The 21,612-nt window shown below is 38.5% G+C and overlaps 1 protein-coding gene across 2 annotated transcripts; it reads left to right on the forward strand.

Annotated features, from left to right (window-relative positions):
• Positions 1–252: 252 nt before the first annotated feature.
• Positions 253–20,437, forward strand: NADSYN1 (NAD synthetase 1). 2 transcript variants are annotated; one of them, XM_067296260.1, is made up of 21 exons: positions 261–410; positions 727–787; positions 1,281–1,397; positions 2,884–2,937; positions 3,370–3,459; positions 4,799–4,850; positions 5,546–5,634; positions 7,463–7,580; positions 8,443–8,574; positions 9,370–9,444; positions 9,620–9,744; positions 9,931–9,979; positions 10,640–10,742; positions 11,495–11,663; positions 12,020–12,155; positions 13,507–13,613; positions 14,426–14,557; positions 15,246–15,315; positions 16,011–16,139; positions 16,884–17,060; positions 19,907–20,437. In XM_067296260.1, the coding sequence occupies exons 1-21, from the start codon at positions 326–328 to the stop codon at positions 19,958–19,960; spliced, it is 2,124 nt and encodes a 707-aa protein (XP_067152361.1). In that variant the 5' UTR covers positions 261–325; the 3' UTR covers positions 19,961–20,437. The 2 variants fall into 2 exon arrangements, with proteins under 2 accessions (XP_067152362.1, XP_067152361.1); XM_067296261.1 differs by lacking the exons at positions 16,884–17,060; positions 19,907–20,437 and having other exon boundaries at positions 253–410; positions 15,246–15,344; positions 16,011–16,116.
• The last annotated feature ends 1,175 nt before the right edge of the window (positions 20,438–21,612 follow it).

The raw sequence follows: 21,612 nt of genomic DNA on the forward strand, positions 1-21,612 counted from the left end.
GAAACGAGCACCAAGCTGGGCCTTTAACCCCGCCGCTTCGTGGCTGGCCTCCCGCCCCGGCAGCCCCGGCTGCGCCGCGCCGCGCCGTGCCGTGCCTTGCCCTGCCCTGCCCGCGCTGCCGCCCCCTTCCTTAACTCCTTCCGGCCTCTACCAGCCCCCCCGGGAGCCGCGGCTGGAGGCCCCGGGAGGGAGAAGCGCCCCTCGCGCCCAGCACGGCAGCTGCGCCCCGGGGGCGGGCAGGGAACGGGCCCGCGGTTCGCGGCGGCGCCGCCCCGGAAGCGGCCGCCCGCGGGGCCCCGGCTGGGGTGGCGCTGCCGGAGCCGCCATGGGCACGGCGGTGACCGTGGCCACCTGCGCCCTCAACCAGTGGGCTCTGGACTTTGACGGCAATTTGGAGAGGATTTTCAAAAGTGAGGGGGGGCCGTGGCGGCGGGGCCGGGCCGTGGCGGCTCCGTCCGGCCCATGCCGCCTCCCGGGGCCCCCCCGGTCAGTGGGAGGCGTTTACGCCTTTAGCCGTTTTTAAGGGCAATAGTGGAAACTCCATATTTTGGAGTCAGGCTTCCGGAGCCGAGAGGCTGTGAGGTTGCTGAGAGGCTGTGGCGGCGGCGGGCCCTGGCGCAGGGGGCCCGGAGCGGCGGCCAGGGGCGGTTTGGCCGGCTGGGGGGGTTGCTTACGAGGTTTAATGTCAAGGCAGGACTCTCACGCTTAATCAAAGCTTTTTTCCAGGTATTAAAATTGCGAAAAGCAAAGGAGCAAGATACAGGCTTGGTCCAGAGCTCGAAATTTGGTGAGAGCATTTTGATTATTACCTACTTGATATATTTCCAAGAGATGTGTTGTCCAAGAGCAGAATTACTAAGCACTGAAGAATGGCCAAAAAGAAAATGAAATAAGGAGTACTTTGCACACAGTCATTTAAAACATGTGGCTGTCAGTGCAAACAAAAGCTTTATTACTGTAGTTGCAGGCACTAGATTGGTTCTTTTGTCTTGAAAGTTTCCCTGGTACAATACTGCAGGAGGTTATTCCAGTGAATATTCCTCCCGGTGACTGTAGTACTTTGGTGCTGCCTTTACTCAGGCTCTTTTGAAAGGAATATCCCAGCACCACTGAGGAATTTGAAAAGCCAGCAGTAGGGCTCATGTTTACAGTATTGCTTCTTTATGATCTATATAGGTTGTGTATATGTATGAGATGATTTTTGTCCGAAGTAGTCTTGGTCCCATGGCTCTGATGCTGATATTGTCTGAAAGTATTGTTTCCCATGTTTTTACATGCAGTGGTTATGGCTGCTCAGATCACTATTACGAGTCTGATACACTTCTGCATTCGTTTCAAGTTCTGGCAAAGCTTTTGGAGTCTGCAGCTACTCGAGATATTATCTGTGACGTGGGAATGTAAGTCTCGTATAACTATGATGACAGGGTAACTGTTTACAGAAAATTGACTGTGCTGTGTAAAGAGATGTTCCTGGATAGTGAGGACTCCGCACTGTTATGAAAATATCGTATACTCACTGGTTCTCTGAGAGTCTTAACACACCGAGTTGAGAATTCTTTGTTGAACTCTTTATTTCAGTATAGTGTGCAGCTCGAGCTGGGTGCCTCAGAAGAAGGACCCGAACAGAAAATTCCCTGGGTATTTCTACCCCTGCAATCTCAGTTACCCATCCCTCATGCAATTGTCCGATGCAATAGAAATATTTAGATCTGGGGTCTTTTCACTCTTCACTGGGTATCTTCACTGTCCCTGGGCGGGGTTAGTTTTCTTACCTTGTGGAGTTAGTTTTCTTCTTACCTTGCAGTTACAAAGTCATTACAGATAAACAAGCACTTTGTATTGTGGTGTGGCGATAGCCTAAGGGTCTGTAGAATTTTCCAGTACAAACATGCTTGACCATTTTCTAGTGAGCTAGGCCTTAACCCTACTGCTAAATTTCTTAACATGCACCAAACTTTTAAACATGCTGTAGGAACTACAGCTGCGTATTTTTAATAGTAATCTATATAATAAAACTTTCTGCTCTGATTTCCGTGAGTTGGACTGCAACATACGAGACATTCTTATATTCTAACTTTTAAAGAAGGGGGGAAAAAGGTAAGATTCCTAGTGGCTGAGGAGAGAGAGACAGAGAGAGAGAGAGAGAGACAGAATAATTACTGTTTTTTTATTGGGAACCTAAATGGCTGGGCCCTATTCCCTAGTTGCTTTAGACTTATCACTAAAATGGGTAAGCTTTTGGGTAAGACTTTCAATTTATTTCAATTTACCTGGCTACCCAAGGGCTTTATAAATTGCCTGTCTTTCAGGAATGTCAGGGTTAACGTAAGAAGTGCTGGTGCTCTGTGGTGTAACTTGCTTGAACTGCAAGCTATTTTACAAGTCATATATGTGTATGTCAAAATCATTGAAACCGTTGTAAGCTGCGTGCAGACCATGAGCTGTGATAAGCTGTAATTGTAAAATTAACATATGTACACACATTTGTTTATTAACATTTATATAAATAAATGTATAAAGATAGCTTTCTTATTCTGAGCTAGCCTGGTAGTATCATAGGTAGTCAAGTTTGATTAAATATACTAGCCAATAGCATTTTTCTTCTCTGCTTGCATTTCTCAAGCATACCAGTGATCTGGTAGTAGATGATGTATCTAAGTCTGATGGAACAGTCAGTAACTGACTTTTGCAAACAACTTTTTGAATAAAAGAAGCTAATACTTGATATGTTATTTTATTTAGCTCCCTGTAGTGATACAGTGTAGAAGTACTGTCTTCTAATAGATTTTCTGTGGTGAGGTAGACTCTCTAGCTTTTTTTTTTTTTTTTTTTGGTTCATCTAATGAGTTTAGCCACTGGTAAATCTGCTTCTTATCTTCACAGGCCTGTTATGCACAGAAATGTTCGCTACAATTGTCGAGTGATCTTTTTAAACAAGTAGGTAGTTCTTTACACATTTTGTGGGATGTGCATTAGCGTATCATTTCAGAGGCCTATTTGGCCTCTGAAATTTCATGGAAAGTGTGAAAAAACATTCCTCAGTACAATGTAAAGAGATGCAGTCATCTTCCTAGCTACTAAATTTTAGAGAGACAATTGATGCTTTCTGTTATCTCCCTTTTCTTTCTGAATTTGTAAAAACTAAATTTCCGTTGATTTCTGAAAGACTTCCTAGATCCCAGGAAGAAAACTTGAAAAGTTTGCAGACAGGAACAGTAAAAAATGATTATATGTGGTTAGATATTTAATGCGTATCGTAGTAGGAAAAATAAGGAGTGACTTGCTATTTAGAAGTATTTTTATTTAATATTTGGTTGCACATCAGGTCTTAACTCACTGTTTCTGTTTTGTATTATTTCATGTTTTAAGAAAAATTCTTCTGATCAGACCAAAAATAACATTGGCAAATGCAGGAAACTACAGGGAACTTCGATGGTTTACCCCATGGAACAAAGCAAGGTAGGCCAAATACTATGAAAATAGTGTTAAAAACACAGCTTGTCATTTGCAGCCACAGCAGAAGGATTGAAATCTCTATTGCAGCACATCAGTGCTGCTACAGGGTGAGCAGCAAGCCAAAGTCAGCTGAGCTGCATAATGGCAGCTCAGTTAGAAAGCTTGTTAAATATAATCACGATTGAAATTGCTGAGCTTGACAGAAAAGTGTGGCAGAATGATTGAACCAGTGCAGCATTGTCATTTTCCTTATGCCTACTGTCTCAACTATATGCAGTTCAGGATTAGGAGAGCCTGTGTTTAGAAGAGCTTGTATTTACCTGTTCCAACTGCTGCATCCTGTTCAGTATTAAACTGGAAAACATTGTGAAATTGGTAACCTCTACGGTGCTCTGTTAGAATGTAATGACTCCAGAGGATGGAAGTTAAATACTTTATGAGGCAGGATGACTGAGCAGAATATACTTGATGCTCATCTCTGATACTGTTTACTCATCATGGAATAAAAAACATGATTGTAGCTTGATAATGTTAGTAAAGTACTTCAGAAAGAATCTCTGAGAATCTGTCCTCTTAACCACAATCAATTCCAAATTAGTTCTGATATACCAGCATGATAACCCTGAAAAAAAACTTCTTTTTTTTAATTTGGTGTTTGACTTACCTAATGTGTTCTTTGTCAGGTCTAGTTAATAGTTAGGAGGAAGAGAACATGAAGGCTGTGCATCTATACCACTTACCAAAAGTTTCTTCAGTCTCTTTTTGTTAAGCAGATGTTATTTTCTTTCTTTGCAATCTTTTAGCTCTTGGGAGGGTGACAGCGTTACTCCTACTCAATTATTTTCAGCAACCTTCGTGCTTTTTTTCCTCCATAAAATCAGAATGTCTCCACTGAAGGTGTTTGGTTGATGGAGTCTATATCAGGCTTTAGCTTTAGCCACAAGACTTTTTCTTTTAACACTGAGAAGTACTGGGAAGTACAGAAGCAGGCCTTAAGATGCCAGAAAGGCATGTTAGACAAGTTACAAAATCTGAAGCTTTTTAAATTTCTGCTTATTAATTGCTTACCATGCATTTCTGAACCAAATTGGGATGTTCTTAGCTCATAATCTTAACATTTCTGATAATTTCATGGAAAGTATGAAAGTCCTTTTTTTTTTTATGTGTGTGTATATATATATATATACATACATACATACATACATACATGCACACACACACAGTCTGTACAACTTAGATGCAATTTTTTTAACCAATGTTAAAGTTAGAAGGTGATGCTATGTGGAGATTGGAACCAATTTTTGTGCTCTGATTTATAACTATTTGCATGCCTGTATTTTAGGCATGTGGAAGAATATTTTCTACCCAGGATAATTCAGGAAGTGACAGGACAGGTAAGTTTAAAGGATTTTTTTTCTTTTAATTTTAAATTTAGTATCTTCTAGATTCACCAATTTAAACAAAGAGAATTTATGGAATAAAACTATAGTAGACCAAATTCTGCTGTCAGTCACATTGTAAATTCAGTAATTTCAATGACAGCTCTCAGTTACATTAAATGAGAGCATAATTTAACCTCTTTTATGTTAGTACTTGGCAAAAGAGCAAGTTCAATATTTCCCTCAGAGTTATTGAGGATTGTGCTGAGTAGCACAGGATAAGACAAGTTATCTGTGCTTGAGACTAGAAATGATGGTGTGATTTGAGGTTACAAATTTCAGAAAGATGTTATCTGTCTTGATTCAGAAGGATGTCTAAAACTCGTTGCTCCTTCCTGAAGTATGAAGGTGATTTCTAGCAAAAAACAATCTCTGTTTTGTAGAGCATTTAATTCAAAAGCAGTGGTCCTGAGGTAAAGCCTGGATTGGAATACCTATGAAATTTCATTACAATTCAGATATTTGCAGTGTAGGGTTTTCTTTACTTTAACTCAGTTGAAATGAAGAAAGGTACATTGTGATTGATACTGTGTCACTCATTTCACAAAAATAAGTGTTCGACTTTTTGTAGGTTGGTAGCTAACTTTTTGACTCGTATGGAATAGATTCTTCCATTACATGTATGTCAGAATATTTTTGTTTTTTGTCAGGAAACTGTTCCTTTTGGGGATGCAGTGCTAGCAACCAAAGATACCTGCCTAGGAGCAGAGATATGTGAAGAACTCTGGGCACCAAACAGGTGAAGAAGAAGAAGAAATGAAAAGTAGGAAAGTAGGATAAAACATACCCTTGAGCTGCCAAAAGGAAATGTTTTAAAAAAAAATTACCTATGATTCCTCTATGAGTATATCCTTCAGAAAGTGCCAGTAAGCTAAGGGTAATGAGGAGCAGGAAATGGATCATGGCAAAGATGTAGAAGGAAAGAAAAAATAAGAGCAAGTATGTTATCTGTCTTTGCCCTTTTTGGCACTGATTTTAGCGGTAATGACTGTGTTGGTATGCAAAGACAAGTTGGGAGAATGGTCTTATGAAGCACTTTGAGAAGCTTGTCCTAATAGGAGACTCTGGCAAGGCGAAGAGCAGTGTCTTACAGATGTTGGCCTAGCAGAATGGTAAAAGAGGTTTTAGATGGTGGAGTTAAATTGCTTTTACGTAGAAGCTGGGAGAAAAATATAGAATAGATGCACAATGAAAAAGGCAACCAGAGGAAGAGGTGACAGAGGACTGTAATGTTCCTGTTCCAGATATTGTTCAGCTTTTAGTTGACCGTGGAGTGGAAATGTCCTCTGGGTCCCACTCTGTAACTTGGTCCAAGGCCAAAGTGACGAAGTTATTTCAGTGGTTCTCAGGGTCTTGGGAAACACTGGGAGGGGCAGCCACAATAAAGCAGAAGTAATTTGTTTCAGTCGACTGGTCCTCCTTGGCTCAATGTCAAATTACGTTCTTCCCCAAATGGAAGCGAGTGGGATAAACTATCCTTTCATGATTTTACTCTGCAATTAGGCCTAATTTCTGGAGTATCAATTTGGCCTGGTATCTAATCTCATATTATTCCCATTTACTATACATAGTCTCAAAAATTTGGGAGACTAGGTCTTTTTTGTTTTAATTATTCTTTTCATCTTCAGCTTTTATCAACTCCTCTAAACCATTTCACATTATTGAGTTGAGCTTTGTTATATTGGACAAGCTAGAGCATAGGCTTATAGGCAACATCACTTTCAGATGTATCATTTATTTTTCTGTTTAGCTGTTAGCTTAATCTTTCTACTTTATTTTTAACCAGCATTGGATAATTCATAAAGATAATGCAGAAGTAAACAAGTAGAAGTTACTGAGAGAGAATAAAGCCTGGTGCCCTTAAGTAATATTTCCTGTTAATTATTTTAGTTCCTGTTACAATTTGAAGGTTTTCCCAATGACAAAGAAGATCCTAGTCACACAGGTCAGATGCAAAGAAAAAAGAGAAATGGTTGAATTAAAGCAGTTGTAATTAACACAAAATAGATAAAATATTCCTGATTTTTTTTTCAAATTTCTCAATTCTAGTAATTAATTTCCTTGTAATTGCAGAAAGCGTGATGTTTTAGACAAAGATGTAGTTTTTGGCATTTGAAAAAAAAATGCAGTATAATTCTTCTCCTTGTCATGGATCTATTTGTTTGTACTTTTGGGTTTACTAAGAGAGAAGGAAAATGGGCAACTGACTTTGCAAGAGTATCTCAATGTTGGAAACATTTCCTTTCCCCATTGCAGACCAAGATTATTTTATTTTCTTTTTATTGATGACCCAGACTTCTATAGACTTAAGTAGAAAGCGTTCATTTACAACAGAATGAGTAAAAGCCCTTCTGTTCTCTGAAACCACTACCTATGTTTGACAAATATCCATGAATTGCACAAAACCAGATTTTTTTTGAGCCCTACCTTTGTTTGAGCTAAGACTTGCATAAAGCTTGCAATGACTTAGAGAGACTTTTTTTATTTGTCCATGGTTTTAAATGATACATGTAGTGTACCTTCCCAGCATTGCCAGCTGAACATTTTTCTGCCTTTCGCTTTGACAGCCCTCATATTGAAATGGGACTTGATGGGGTGGAAATTTTCACTAACTCTTCAGGGAGTCATCATGTGCTGCGGAAGGCTCACACCCGGGTGGATTTGGTGAATTCTGCCACAGCAAAGGTAGATGCTTTTAAAAAATAGATGCTGTTTTTGATTATGTACTTTTTTTTTAAGGACAGTTTCCTCTGCTGTGACAGGACATAGTGCCCTCTTCCTATATGAGCTTGGTGGCCGTTGCTGGTTTCTTGTTTCCTTACCTGTAATTACCTCCCCTAATTGAATCAGCTGAAGCGGAAGGGCTCCCCAGTTGGGGAACTGTACTTCTTTGGGGTCCTTTTAAACTCAGACATTAGGTTTTTCTTTCCTATCATCTCCTTACTTAAAAATGTATTTTATCTTTTTACATTGAAAGCTCTGCTTATTTCAAAAAAGAGAAGCCTTTCAGTGATTAGGCTGTAACTCTATCTCACAGTTAGTGATGGGGACAAAACCAAACCGATGAATGTATGGTAAGATGTGAAAAGTGATTAGTTTGTGTGACTCCCTTGTCATAGTGATTTAACATGCTTCGGTTATATTTAACATCATCTGCTCTGTCCTCAGACATCCAAACAGCTTCTGTTGTCTTCTCCCTGCTTTTCTCAATCTCTGTCTTGAGACATAGCATTTCAAGCATTTTGAAGTGTTGCCCTCCACATTTGGGCTAAGGGAACGCGCTTTTTGCTAATAACAGAAGAAAACTCCTATCTTCCAATAGCATAGAAGGGATATCGCTCATCTACTATACCTATGCTATTATTTTTGTTGTGTGTATGGTGTGCTAAGTACTTTATCAAATGAAAAAAGAGAGTCCCAGCCAGAAATCGTTCACAATGTAAAGACAGAGGAAGAGTATAAGAAGGACAGGAACAGTGAGATAAAATTTTGTCTTTTAACGCTATGTTTTTGTTTTTTTATTTTTGTCTGTTTGTTTTCCTCCCAGAATGGTGGAATATATATTTTAGCCAACCAGAAGGGCTGTGATGGTGATCGTCTGTATTATGATGGGTGTGCCATGATTTCTGTGAATGGAGACACAGTTGCACAAGGATCCCAATTTTCTCTCAATGATGTGGTAATATATTAGACTTATAACTTAACTGTTGCAGCTGAAATTAGTAGGGCTGCATGTATGCTCAAGACTTTCAAGAAATTCTGCTAATGCTATGTCCATGTCTCTTTTAGTCTAAATAGATATGATTTTACTATGCTATTCAACTAGATCCAAAGCTTTTCATAGTTAGATTGACTAAACCTGATCTACAGTAGCTCTCCTGCTTTTGCAAGGGAGGAAGAGCTGTCACAGGGGAGGAACTTCTTCACAAAAATGTTTGTGTATGCAATCACTATGTTTAGGAGAAGCCCTGTTAATTTATATCTGCTTATTTAAGCAAAAAAAGGGCAAAGATTGCCATGTTCTAATTATGATCCAGTTTGGTAGACAAAAGGTTTGATAGGATGAGCTTTACTTCAAAATCCCTTTCTCAGTAGATTTGTCATTGCAGCTGTAGATTTTTTCATGTCATGTGCCAAACTCCATCCACAGTATGCTCCTTACCCTTTTCTCCTGTCCTCTGCTACAACTGATGGTGAACCTGTTGTTCAGCACTTGACGTGCTAGAAGTTTGCTGTGGGTTGTGGTCATCCTAGTGTACTTGATGAATTGAGTTGGTTCTGCTCACTTTGTAATGTAAGTAATTCTACTAAGTCAGAGATGACTTGTGGGTAAAGTTAGCATAAAAAGGTATATTGAAAAAAGTTGCGTATTATTTTTCTTTTTCAAAATTTTTCTGTAGTCTTTTCTTTCCTGTCAGAGACTGTTTATCTGTGCTTGTGTAGAATCAATCTAATGTTGAAAGCCTTTCTGTAGGAAGTACTGGTTGCCACATTGGATTTAGAGGATGTTCGAAGTTACAGAGCAGAGATTTCATCTCGTAACTTAGCGGTAAGAATTTGTTACATGGCTTACGTTTGTAAACTCTGCCAAGTTTGAATAGTTGTTGAATTCAAAAAGCATTTGCTTGTGTTGGTTTTCACAGTATTCCATAGCATGTGATGTTTTATAGGCATATTCTACATTAAAACTGATGTCTTCCCAATTCTTCTGTACTATTGCTTAGGCAAGTAAAGTGTGTCCCTATCCCAGGGTAAAAGTGGATTTCGCCCTGTCATGTTCTGATGATGTAGCTGTACCTACTTGTATGCCAATTCAGTGGAGACATCATAGTCCTGAGGAGGAGATCTGGTAAGCACATATTTAATCTGTTGTTTGAAAATGATTTAATAAAAATTAAAAAAATGGAGGTGAACATAGTATCTGGCTTATATTTAAGTATGGAAAGTATGCCATCAGAATAGCATAGTAAATGTGTTGCATTATTTAGGTCTTATCTCATAACCCTGTTGGAATGCATATATTTTGTAATTTCAGCCTTGGCCCTGCGTGTTGGCTTTGGGACTACTTAAGGCGCAGCAAACAGGTAAGAATAACTCATTTTGTTCTTTGCTTTTATGTATATACCTTCTGTGCTATGGGGACAGTATCGGTTGTTATCCCATGCTGCTCTTAATGAAAAGTGATGTTGTTAATCCAAGGTACAAGGTTAGCACTTTTCACTGCTGGCTCTTTCAAACTTAAAAACACTATGCAAACTATGATTTTAGTGTTCTCTCCAGAGTTTCCCTTAGGATTCAGTCATGCTTCCTTTGAAAGCAATAGTCAAACTTATTTACTAAAGGGTAAAATACTGATACTCTGGTTTTCAGTAAGAAAAATGGCATAAGGGAGTTGGTGTTTAAAGTAAGCAGGATGACATAAAATACTGAATCAGTTTACTAGTAGATTATATATGAAAGATTTGGTCCTTCAGCCTTCCTGGAGGGTAAAGACATGCTGGCAGCTTGTCTAGCCAAAAGATTTGTGTTGACTCCTTGTTTGGTTATCCAGTTGACAGATTAATAGTCCAGATGATTTTTGGATATCCAGTTGAGTTTGAGAGGGTTTGCTAGGTCTGTTTTTTTTTCTAGTAGACTTGAATGATGCATGCGCAGTTCTTTCACAGGAGTGTGTTTCTGAGTGGTAAAACATATTTTTTCCCAATGATGCTTTTTGGAATTTCTTTCTTTGCTTTGTTTTCAAGGCAGGATTTCTTCTACCTCTTAGTGGTGGAATTGACAGCTCTGCTACAGCTTGCATAGTATATTCCATGTGTCACCAGGTTTGCCTAGCAGTCAAGAATGGAAGTAAGTATATATGCATGTCTGGCTAGTCATTCTTATTAATGGTTAAGGACAAATTAATATTAGCTAGGTGCAATAGATGCACAGAACAGATGCTTACATATGTAATTCATTAAATATAGCCTCTTGCCCAGTTTTTCCAATGGAATCCTTTGCATCCCTTCAGAAATCCCAGCAAAAACATGGATCCAGATTTCAAATTTTCTGAATTGACTTAAGTTTTCATTTTGGGTTTTGGGATTGGTTGTAAAATTCAGACTAGTTTCTTTTTAGAGTATTGTTCAAAATGTTGTCTGACATAGTTTGGGGATTTTGGTTCGTTGTGAGAATTTTTCCTCTCTGTTAAATTCAACACTGCAAAACACGATTAGAAATGGTTCAAGCTCTTAAATTGGATTTAATTAGCCCTAACATGTTTAGCTAACCCTTTATACATATTGAATTGTATTTTCTGTGAAGATTCTTTAAGGTGCAGAACAGCAGAATTTAGAACTTCTATGTTCAAAATTAGAAGCCAAATTGGTAATTCTTTTTTTGAAATATGAAAAAATGTTTGGAGAGTTAAATGATGAAGTTACCTTTTTTGCGAGGGGGAGTGTAAAGCTTAGGTGGAATACTGTAAAACACTGTGAGATTTTCTAGCAGATGCTATAAAAATTAGAATACAAGAAATATTTACAAGATGTTTGCATATCCTGGGTAACAAGAGCACAGCAATTTCCTTTCTTGTTCTATTTCTTCTGCTTTGTCCTCAGATGCAGAGGTGCTGGCTGATGCGCGTAAGATTGTGAATGATGAGACCTATGTCCCTGAGGATCCTCGAGAATTTTGCAGGCGTATCTTCACCACTTGCTATATGGCTAGTGAGAACTCCTCCCAGGATACTTGCAACAGGGCTAAACTTCTGGCTGAGCAAATAGGCAGGTACAGATTGAGAACTGCTGGGAAAAAATCATGTTCTGGCAAAGACTTTCATACAAAACTTTCAAATGTTCTGAACAATCAACATGTAGGAGAGTAAATGTGTAAGCAGTAAATGTGTTAAGTGGGAGTATCATACACATCATTATTTGTGTAATTGTGCAGCACACTTAGCAGTGTTTGGTGAAGGACATGGAAATTTGGAAACAGACTCTGGAAAGTGTTACGCTTTCCTAAGGCTCTTCAAACCAGATCTGAGATGGTAGCAGGCTTAAAACATCTTTTTACGTTTTCTTTAAATGCTATTTAACATAATTGGACTGTGCTAGTTGAGTCATTTCTGCTTTAATTCTTCTCAGCTATCACATCAATCTGAACATAGATGTGGCTGTGAAAGCTGTTGTGGGAATTTTCAGCTTGGTGACAGGTCGAAGTCCCTGTTTTTCTGTCTACGGAGGGAGCAGCAGAGAAAATCTGGCACTTCAGAATGTGCAGGTGTGTTTCGTGTAGGCTAAATCTGATTAGATTCTTCTTTTGGAATAACACAAAATGGTGAAGTAGCAGTGGGACCCTTCATTTGCTACTTGTCTGTGAAGACCTGAACTTGCTGTGGTGTGTCCCTGAAGATTCAGGGCTTCCATTAAATGCTTGTCCGCAGCAGAAATCCACAATCTGATGCAACTTGGGAGAGGTCCAAGATAATTATTTATTGTGATTTTTAAAACCTCATAGGATGGTTAGAAGGAAATACTATGTCCCTATATCCTATTGAAAGCATTGGTCCTGATGCTGTTTAGAAAAACATAGCTATAGATAGGTTTCCAGGTCAGAAAAATGTGCAATAAACTAGTCTAACAGACAAGTCATGAGTCCAGTAGGAATGTTGCAGGTCAAGACTTAAACATGTTGCCAGAGCTACGAGGTGAAGTTTATGCAGTGCTTATATGTACTAGACTTTTCTTTGGTGAATGTTATCAGCATTTAAGAGGCTTTATGTGAGATGTCAAGCTTACCCATTCCAATGCCTAGTTGTTCTCAGTTTTAGAAAGTAGATGAGAAAAATTTTTTTACATCAGAATGTATCCAGTCTTTAATGGGTTTAGCAGCTTGCTCTCACCAAAAAAGTTGCTTTAATTCTGGCTAAAATACTGTTGATTATCAGGTTTAACAGTCAGTTTCTGTTAGCTGATCTTTCTTTCCCTGCAGTTATAGAAAACTCCAGCAGTCTTCTCTGGAAGCAAACATTGGATCTTTTGTTAGTTTTTTGGCAGTGGGGTAGGCATCTGTCACAGATGAGTGTGGTGACTTGCTTAACATCACACAAAGTTGTGGCTACAGCTGGAAACTGAATTTTGGGTCTCTCAATTTAGTGCTATTACCATCCTTAGAAAAGTTTGAGTTTTAGAACAGGGACAGAAGCAAAGAGAAATGCTTACTTTTTTTTTATATATATATAATTAAATGTCTTTAGCCTAATATTCCATAAAAGTGTGTCAGTCAGTCAAATGGTTTATCTGCATACTTCATCCCTCATGGATCTTTACCAGTGCTTGTGGGAAGCAGAGAATCTTAGTTACTCCCTGTTTTACAAATCAGAGTAGAATCAGCTTGCTCAGCCATGTAAGTCTGTGGCAGTGTCAAACACTGAACCTTGCTTTCCTACATGGGTGTTCAGGATCCTATCCCCAAGACCATCCTTCTTGCAGTAACACTTAGCCCTCTCGCATTATGTTCTTTCTGAGTTTCTTTAGGGAATTGTTAATAAAATTGACTTGGATTTGTGTTTGAATGGGGAAAAATTATTTTTGCTTTATAAATTTGCTTCATTTTTCATTTTGCTTTGTAGGCTAGAATAAGAATGGTCCTTGCCTATCTGTTTGCTCAGTTGACCCTTTGGACTCGTGGGATGCCAGGGGGACTTCTGGTGCTAGGATCATCCAATGTGGATGAAAGGTTGGTGAATGTTAGAAGTCTAAAACCAAGTGAACCGAGAACAGGTCACTGCAATTATCTGCAACTCTGCCAAATCCCAATGTAGATTAGCGCTCAGAAGAGGCAACAAGCTAAGCATACACTGATGGCAGAAGACGTAATGAAAATAACTGAATCAACTCAATGGCAAATTGTGTATTTTTCAGAAGTTTAGAATCAAAGTATTGCCACAGTTTTCCAATAAACTGCTGTTCCTTCATTGGCAAGTTTCAGTAGAGCTTACCTGTGCAGTTACCAGGTTAGCTTTCCTATCTGTTATTTGGTGCATTTTCAACTACTCTATTAGGAACTAAGTTGTGAACTTTATAAGTTGAAAAATAAATTTAAAAAATCTAGACTACTATTACTAGAGCTGGCTGCTCAAGATAAATGCAATCCCTGTAAGATTGTGGGACTGATAACCTCAAAAGGTGGGAGTGTAATGAGCATTGATTCTGTAGGGGTTTTGGGTCTTTTGGGGGGGATCAAAGCAGTATTTTAATTATTTTACACCAAATATACTACCTTAGCATGGACAATTTCACAGTGCTTCTTAAGTGTTCAAAATACCATCTTCCACCTATTGGCAATTTCATGGCTTTAGGATAGCTCTGTTGCAGCTGAACACCTGTTTGTCCCTTACATATAAATACATAAAGTGTTAACAATGTGTAATCTCTCTGTCCCTGTCTTTATACTACATGCATATTATATGTAATATAAACTATTTATATATTATACTAATACGATGCTATTACATACTATTATTATATAAAATTTCCTTTCTTGCTCAGTCTCCGAGGATACTTGACAAAGTATGATTGTTCAAGTGCTGATATCAATCCAATTGGTGGAATCAGCAAGACTGATCTGAAAAACTTCATACAATATTGCATTGAAAATTTTCAGCTCACATCCCTTAGGAGGTGAGTAGCAAAACAGTGATGACTGGGGACTTCTCTGTATTTGCGTGCTGCATATCGTGGACTTTCTAGTTTGGATCTCTCTGCCGCAGCTTAGCTCCATTAGTAATATTGCAGATGCTAATGAAGAAGTCTTCTGCACATCCCTCTATCTTTAAATGATTGTCTGCACTTGTACAGGACACTCTAAATGGCTAAGGGCTGAAAACATTACCAGTCTAGAGAGTTATTGTATACAAGAATTTGTGTTGTTAATTCCACTGAAGGAACTGCATGGGAAACTAATCAAAATCTGCTGTAGGAAAGGCTATATTTAATTTCAGGGCCCTTCTGGACAGACTTTGAGTGAATGGAGAACTATAGATTTCTAACAGTTTAAAAAAACCCCCCACAAATTATCAAGACTTCAGCTGTAGAAGTGATTGTGCATATGTAGCTTAATTCTGAAGACTTCATTCCATTTGTCGTTGTCCCTGTTTGGACAGATGCTAATTTATGGTTTTGGTATAAGCACTGATTTTTAAACCTGGAACAGCTTGCAAGTGTCAGCACTTCTTTAGAGCTATCTAGTCATTTTTCAGTTTATGCCCTGAAAAAGTTTTGAGTAAAGCATTTGATTTTTAACAGATCTGTCAGCCTACTAATGTGACTAGGTAGAATTCATGTTTTTCTTTTCTCCTCCCTTTTATAGTATCATGTCAGCTCCTCCTACTGCAGAGTTAGAGCCCTTGGTGGATGGACAGTTGTCTCAAACTGATGAGGTAATGGGCAGTGACTTTAAAATGCTCTGGTAAGCCTTATCCCAAAACTTGTTTCTTGTCCAGTAACACGCTATTTTTTGTATGCCCGCTTACTGACAAATGTGTCTCCTCCTAATCCTAAACAGTCTTTAAGCCACTGACAAGGCACTACTATCCCACACCAGCCTTGTCTATGTTGACAACAATTTCCGGAATATAAAATTATCCCCAAAAATTATTTGCTATTTTGGGCATTTAGAAGGATGGGTGTTCTGAAATTTTCTGAAATTCAGTCCCTCTTAAAGTTTGTTAACATCAAAATGGATTCAGAGCCTTAAACTGCTTTCAAAATGACTGGTGACAAAGCTCTGTCCCCTCCCCATTCTATTTGTTACCCACTTCAGTGAAGAAGGACTGATGAGCCTAGCATCTACCTCTGAGGGCTATAGGATATTGCAAATTTTCTGGGAAGGTAAAGAGTAGCTTAATTAGAATTTAATAAAATATATTCCTGTAAGAATTTTGACTCTCCCATTCCAGAGATCCCTTTTTTTTCCCCTCCTTCTGCTCAGTAATATTGTTTTCTCATGTTGTTTTGATCATTGGCATTTTCATTTTGGTATTTCTTTGATTAACTGGGTTTTTGCAGTTGCTCATAAAATTATTACTAATTTGCATAGTTGAGATTTTCAGTGGCTTTCTGTGTGTGATTTCAGGCAGATATGGGGATGACATATGCGGAGCTCTCCATCTATGGCAAATTAAGAAAAATTGCAAAGGCTGGACCATACAGTATGTTCTGTAAGCTGATTAGTATCTGGAAGGAGATTTGTACTCCAAGAGAGGTAATATCTAAAATGAAAAACAAAAATTTTTTAATACCTATGTCATCACAGTGCATATTTGGAGAAAGGTCAAACAGAGTTCCTTTCACCTGAAAGGAATGGTTTAATTATTCTCCTGTGTTCAGAAATACTTTGCAGCTGTAACAGAATATGCTGGAAAAACTGTTATGGAACTCTTGAATGTAGCTGCTGTCTGTGCTGCAAATTGTTGGACCACTACTTTGGGTACTTTGAAAACAATTACTTACTGAACTACAACTCCAGGAGAAAATTCTTCTCTGAAATATATATGGCCAACTACTCTTGAAGTCTTTGGTTATGTATTCTGAGACAGAAGGTGGCTCTTGCTCTGAAAAATGCTTAGAATATCTACACCAAAGAGGGATGTGCTTTGTTGTGATGCAGTCTTTGCCTTTGTGCAGAAAGGAGGATGTTCAGATTGTCAACTAAAATTGCAACCATCTGAACTGCAGAGGCTACTGTTTACTTTTAGATTACTTGCAAGACATTTTCCTATTGGTAAATGTTAAGATGTTAAGTACAGGGACTCGGGTGTTGTCTGAAATGGTCTAAATGCCTCTTACGTAGACCATCATCCACAGTGGTTCATACTAGTAGTGGTAGCTAATTTATATAAATGTTAATGGAAGAAAAGATACATAAAGTCTCCACAATATTATTCTCATCCAAAATTTTAAATACTAAAACTTCAGCTGATTGAAAGCTATATTCTTTGTACACCAGGTGGCATCAAAGGTTAAGCATTTCTTCAGGATGTATTCCATTAATAGACATAAAATGACCACTCTCACTCCTGCCTACCATGCTGAAAACTACAGTCCGGATGACAACCGATTTGACCTGAGGCCTTTCCTTTATAACACTACATGGTCCTGGCAATTTAGGTGTATAGATAAAGAGGTAAACACTCTCCTCATCTCGTATGATTTTATATTTAAAGCCCTCACAACAGGACAAACTCACTTCCAGTAAACCTCCACCAAAAGACTAATAACATTTAGGATAAGGGTTAATACAGAAATAGTTATAATCGTTCTTTTTGCATAATTGTGAGACTAAGGATTCCCTGGATTTAATGTTGGTTGTTCTTTCTTCATAATTGAATACAGCTTGTCATATATGCAGGAAAGCAAGAAGAAAGAAAAAGAGAATATATGTATTAAGGCCAGAAACCAACAGTTTAGTTAGGCCCATACTCATGAAGTCTTGTGCCAATATGGAGAACAAGTTATGTGCTTCAGTAGCAGTTCAGGGCCTGTCTGAAGGGATCTAATTGCAGGATTAAGACCTGACCTGTATGTGTGTGGGGAAAAATCAGTAAGAGCTAGCAATTCATTGTGAATGATTTTCACACCTGCTTCTACAACAATCTCCTCTCTGAACTTTGTCAGTTGACTCACAAATACATGTTTGCCCAAATACAGCAACATGTGATGGTTCAGTGTTTAGTTTGGGCACTGTGAGGTGTGAAGGGGCTCAAGCAGTTATCTGAACTGTGATCTGCTTAGCTTTGGTAATTTTCAGTCACACCTTCAAAATTATTTTAATGCATTTTTTTATGGCAGAGGTCCTGGGCTGAGGAATTATAGCACCTTGAAGTTTTCTCTGCCAGAGATTTTACACCTCAGTTGCTTTTAAGAATATGTTTATATATGTAATAAAATATTAATTCCCTCCACTGTGAAATGCCAGACATGCTGTAATAGTGTTTTATTCCCTTGAAAGTTAGGATAAAAGCTACCATTTTAAAAAGCTGCTGCATTTCTTCTTGTAGGTTTGTATGTTTTTTTTCCATCATTTTGGTCTTTCTTCCCCTGAAGTTCAGCACAAAAGTTCTTTTGACCTCAGTGGGTGTTGGGTAAAATATTTTTGTAGGGTCAGGACTGAAATTTAATTATGTATACAATAAATGTCATTAAGATATTTTAATGATCCAGGATATTATTGCAGTCTTTAATTAGATTTCTGTGTGGTATTAGTTGTGCATGCAAGGGTATTAGCCATTTCAAATTGTTCCTGAAAGGTGGGAGTCAAGTTTGGGGAAGAATCCATTATTTGGGCAACAGTATTTCAGCAGTAACTTGAACTGATAACTTATTACTATGGAAAGCTTTTTGCAGGACTGGAAAATAATGACTTGCAATAATGTGAGTTAAATCTGTCCTATTCAAGAAAGGGAATGCTGTAAGAATTTCCACTTATATATATATTCAGCACAGTTGTAATTCTGAAGAGAATCACTCTCTAGAACAATGTCTCACTGATAATTGTGCTCCAGAGACTTAATCTGCACTTAAGTTTTTCTGGTGTAGTAACAAGAATGTGAAAATGTAGCGTATACTCTGTGACAGTTTTGCTAGAAAAAAACTTTATTTAGGTAATTCCAGTTTTTCTGGTAGAAGAGTCATTTTACAGCTAGAGCTCATTTGTGAAAGGAAACTAGTTTGAGTGCTAATGATAAAATTTGTTGCATTTGTGGAAAGTACTTTTCCACTTGGGATGTTTGAAGTATAGTCAATTCAGTTATCCACTCTTTCAAGTGGAAAAACCCTCTGCAGGTGCTGCAGAAGGAAAAGAGTTAAGAGAAGGAGGTTGAGGTGTTAGCATTTGCTGGGAATTAACCAGATTGCACTTGGGTCTTAATGTCATTCAGCTTTACCTGTCTTAAGGCTTCACATGGGCAATGAAATTTGTCATAGTTTAAGGCCATTCCAGGAACTCCAGTGGCACTGTCTGAGGCTTCTGGCTTAGAGTTACATTTGGGGGAAAAGATGCGTGGCCAGAGCATGTACTTTAACAATTTCTAGGTGCCAAAATATTTTTTGAGCTTTTAATAGCTGGCATAATTTGAAAGAGCAGTAACATAGCTCAAAAGAAAACTGACACAACTGTCCTCAAGGATTAGATGTCTTCAGTCAGCCTTCTGCTTTTTCCAGTGCTTACTGGACACAGCACAAGAATAGCCATATTTGGTCAAAACAAAAGGTCTCTCAACCTGAGTATCTTCCTGCATCTATTTCATGACCAGTAGCAGGTGTTGAGGAAAAATATAAGAACAGTGTGTTTATAGTATGATCCTCCCTATATATCCCAATAGTCTTTGGGGAACATAAAACTGAATTTCCAGAGTCAGAGATAATGTGCAGACCATCATGTTTAATTGTTGCTGTTAGTGTATCCTCCATGAGTTTGTCTAATCCTTTCTGAAACTACTTGTATTATTGGTTGTAACAACAGCCCATCTAAACATAAGGTATTCCCCATCTTAAAATTTAAGAACAGTGAAGGTCAGTTCTTATAACTTGTTTGTGTGCATAAATGAGAAGTGTTTTCCTTTGTTTATTTTAATGATTCTAGGCCCTCTGTTGTTAGGGACAGGGTTCAGGTTAGGGCCTGATCTGATCTGACAGTTAACTGTCTTTGAAAAGGGCAGGCCTGCCTCCTTCCCTGTCTCTCCAGGCTTCTCTTGAGATGGCTTTGGCGCTTGTCTCACTCCTTGGTCAGCCAAATCAATTCATTGAACTGACAGAAAAGTAGGAACTGATGGGAGCGTGCAGCTTGGGGGGAGGAGAGAGGTTTGACCTTCCCTTTTGACTGCAACTAGCAGTCTGTTTAACTGGAGCGTGTCCCACTGTCAGTTCCTGCTAAATCTGGGCTCTACACTGACTTGTGATGGAAGTGTGAAAATGCAGTCGTTAAATGCAAACTTGTTTTTATTATTGAATCCATTTCTTGTTAACTTGCAGGTGTTCAATCTAGAAAGAAAGGAAGGAGCATCTCATGTTGAAGATGTGGACTGATTGCTCTTTCTTTTAATATGGTAATTAATTTGATAAACAAAATGTTCAAAACTGGAGTATCCTGTGATGATGAGCAGTTACCCAAACAATTGTTGAGGTGACCTTTGCAAACAATATTTGTAATAAAGTCTTTTTTTGATTGATGACTCTCTGATTTGTTCCCAATGCACTTGAAGCCTAGTTTGGCTAAAGAGTCATTCATTAAAGATTTGCTCCAGCTACTTGAATTAATTGCCGTTAGTTGAAAATATTTGGTCAAGCCTATCAATCATAAATAAGTGTAAAGGAATCTTTATTGTGAAAGTGTATACATGCACAGATATTTAGTTTTAACTGGATCAAATGAATAGTCTAGATACGATTTTTTGAGTAACTTGTCCAACTGAAAGCATAAAATTTTATCGTTTCTGACACATGCTGTTGAGAAAAAAAGATCTCATTTTACTGTGTAATAAAGTTGTAATTTTATTATGTTAATTGACTCCATATTTTACATGTTTTTTTTAATCTACCTAGGATTAGCTATATAGACTGGTCCAGCATTTTGAATAGCCGCATAAGAATTCAGCAAGGTATTGGAACGTAAAACATATGAGTGAAACATGAGTAGTATCCTTGAATTTAGCGGGTTCCAAATTGGAGTTCAGTTTCTTGTTTTGAATCTACTTGTTGTGTAACTTGTGACAATTCGTTTTAAAACCTCTGACCTCATTTTTTCAGAGAGGAACAATGCCTATTTCATAAGGATGTTCAAGGATTGTTTAATGGTTACTCTCCTCCAAGATTCTCAGCTGAATTTTAAAGATCTTAAGGATTATAAATAAAATTGATGCAGTGTCTCTTCCATCCTGGGATTTTTGATGAATACAGATAGGTTGGTGTTGAGCGAGTGAAGAGTTAACAGGACTGAAAAAGTCTGCCAACTGATATGCTCAAGGCTGCAGACTAGAAGAGTTAACAGGACTAAAGAACTCTGCCACCTGACAAGGCCAAGGAATCTGAATGGACCTGCAGGGAGGGGAGAAACGATACGGAGGTGTTGTGGTCTTGCCTCACTAGCAGGGTCCTTCCAAGCAGACAAACAGTCCTGTTGTTATGAAACTCGCAGAGGTCAGCAAAAGCAGTGTTTGCCCAGAGCCCCAGCCGTATTAAAAGAGACTTGGCAGCTAAGAGAGTTTGAGCAGGGACGGGAACGTGACCTGACCATCCTCTCCAGCTGGACTGTGAGCACTCCCCCCCCTCCCCTTTTCCTGGGACGCTGGGTTAAGGTAACTCCTCGAGGTTGAGAGCCCTCTCACTAAGAGAGTGAACCAGAAAGCTTTCAAGCAGGGATAAGCAGAATTACTAGCGCAGTAACTGACGGTTTCGGGTTATCCTTTCTAAATCAGTAATTGCATTATTTTGGGTTATCCTTTCTGAATCAGTAATCGATGATTTCAGGTTATCCTTTCTGAATTAGTAGTCGCATTATTTTAATGGATGTTACTAATCTAAGAGCTTGCGTGAGGAAGTAAACGTAGTTTTTTTTATTATGTTACTGTCTCAGTCGTTACTACCAAACCTTCGTAGCATGACAGTTGGTGTACCTGAAATAAGAAACGTTTTCTAGTGCATGGCATCTTGAATAGAGAAGACACAAGTTTGGTAACCAT

This window comes from Apteryx mantelli, chromosome 4 (assembly GCF_036417845.1).
Source record: "Apteryx mantelli isolate bAptMan1 chromosome 4, bAptMan1.hap1, whole genome shotgun sequence".
Lineage (NCBI taxonomy): Eukaryota > Metazoa > Chordata > Aves > Apterygiformes > Apterygidae > Apteryx > Apteryx mantelli.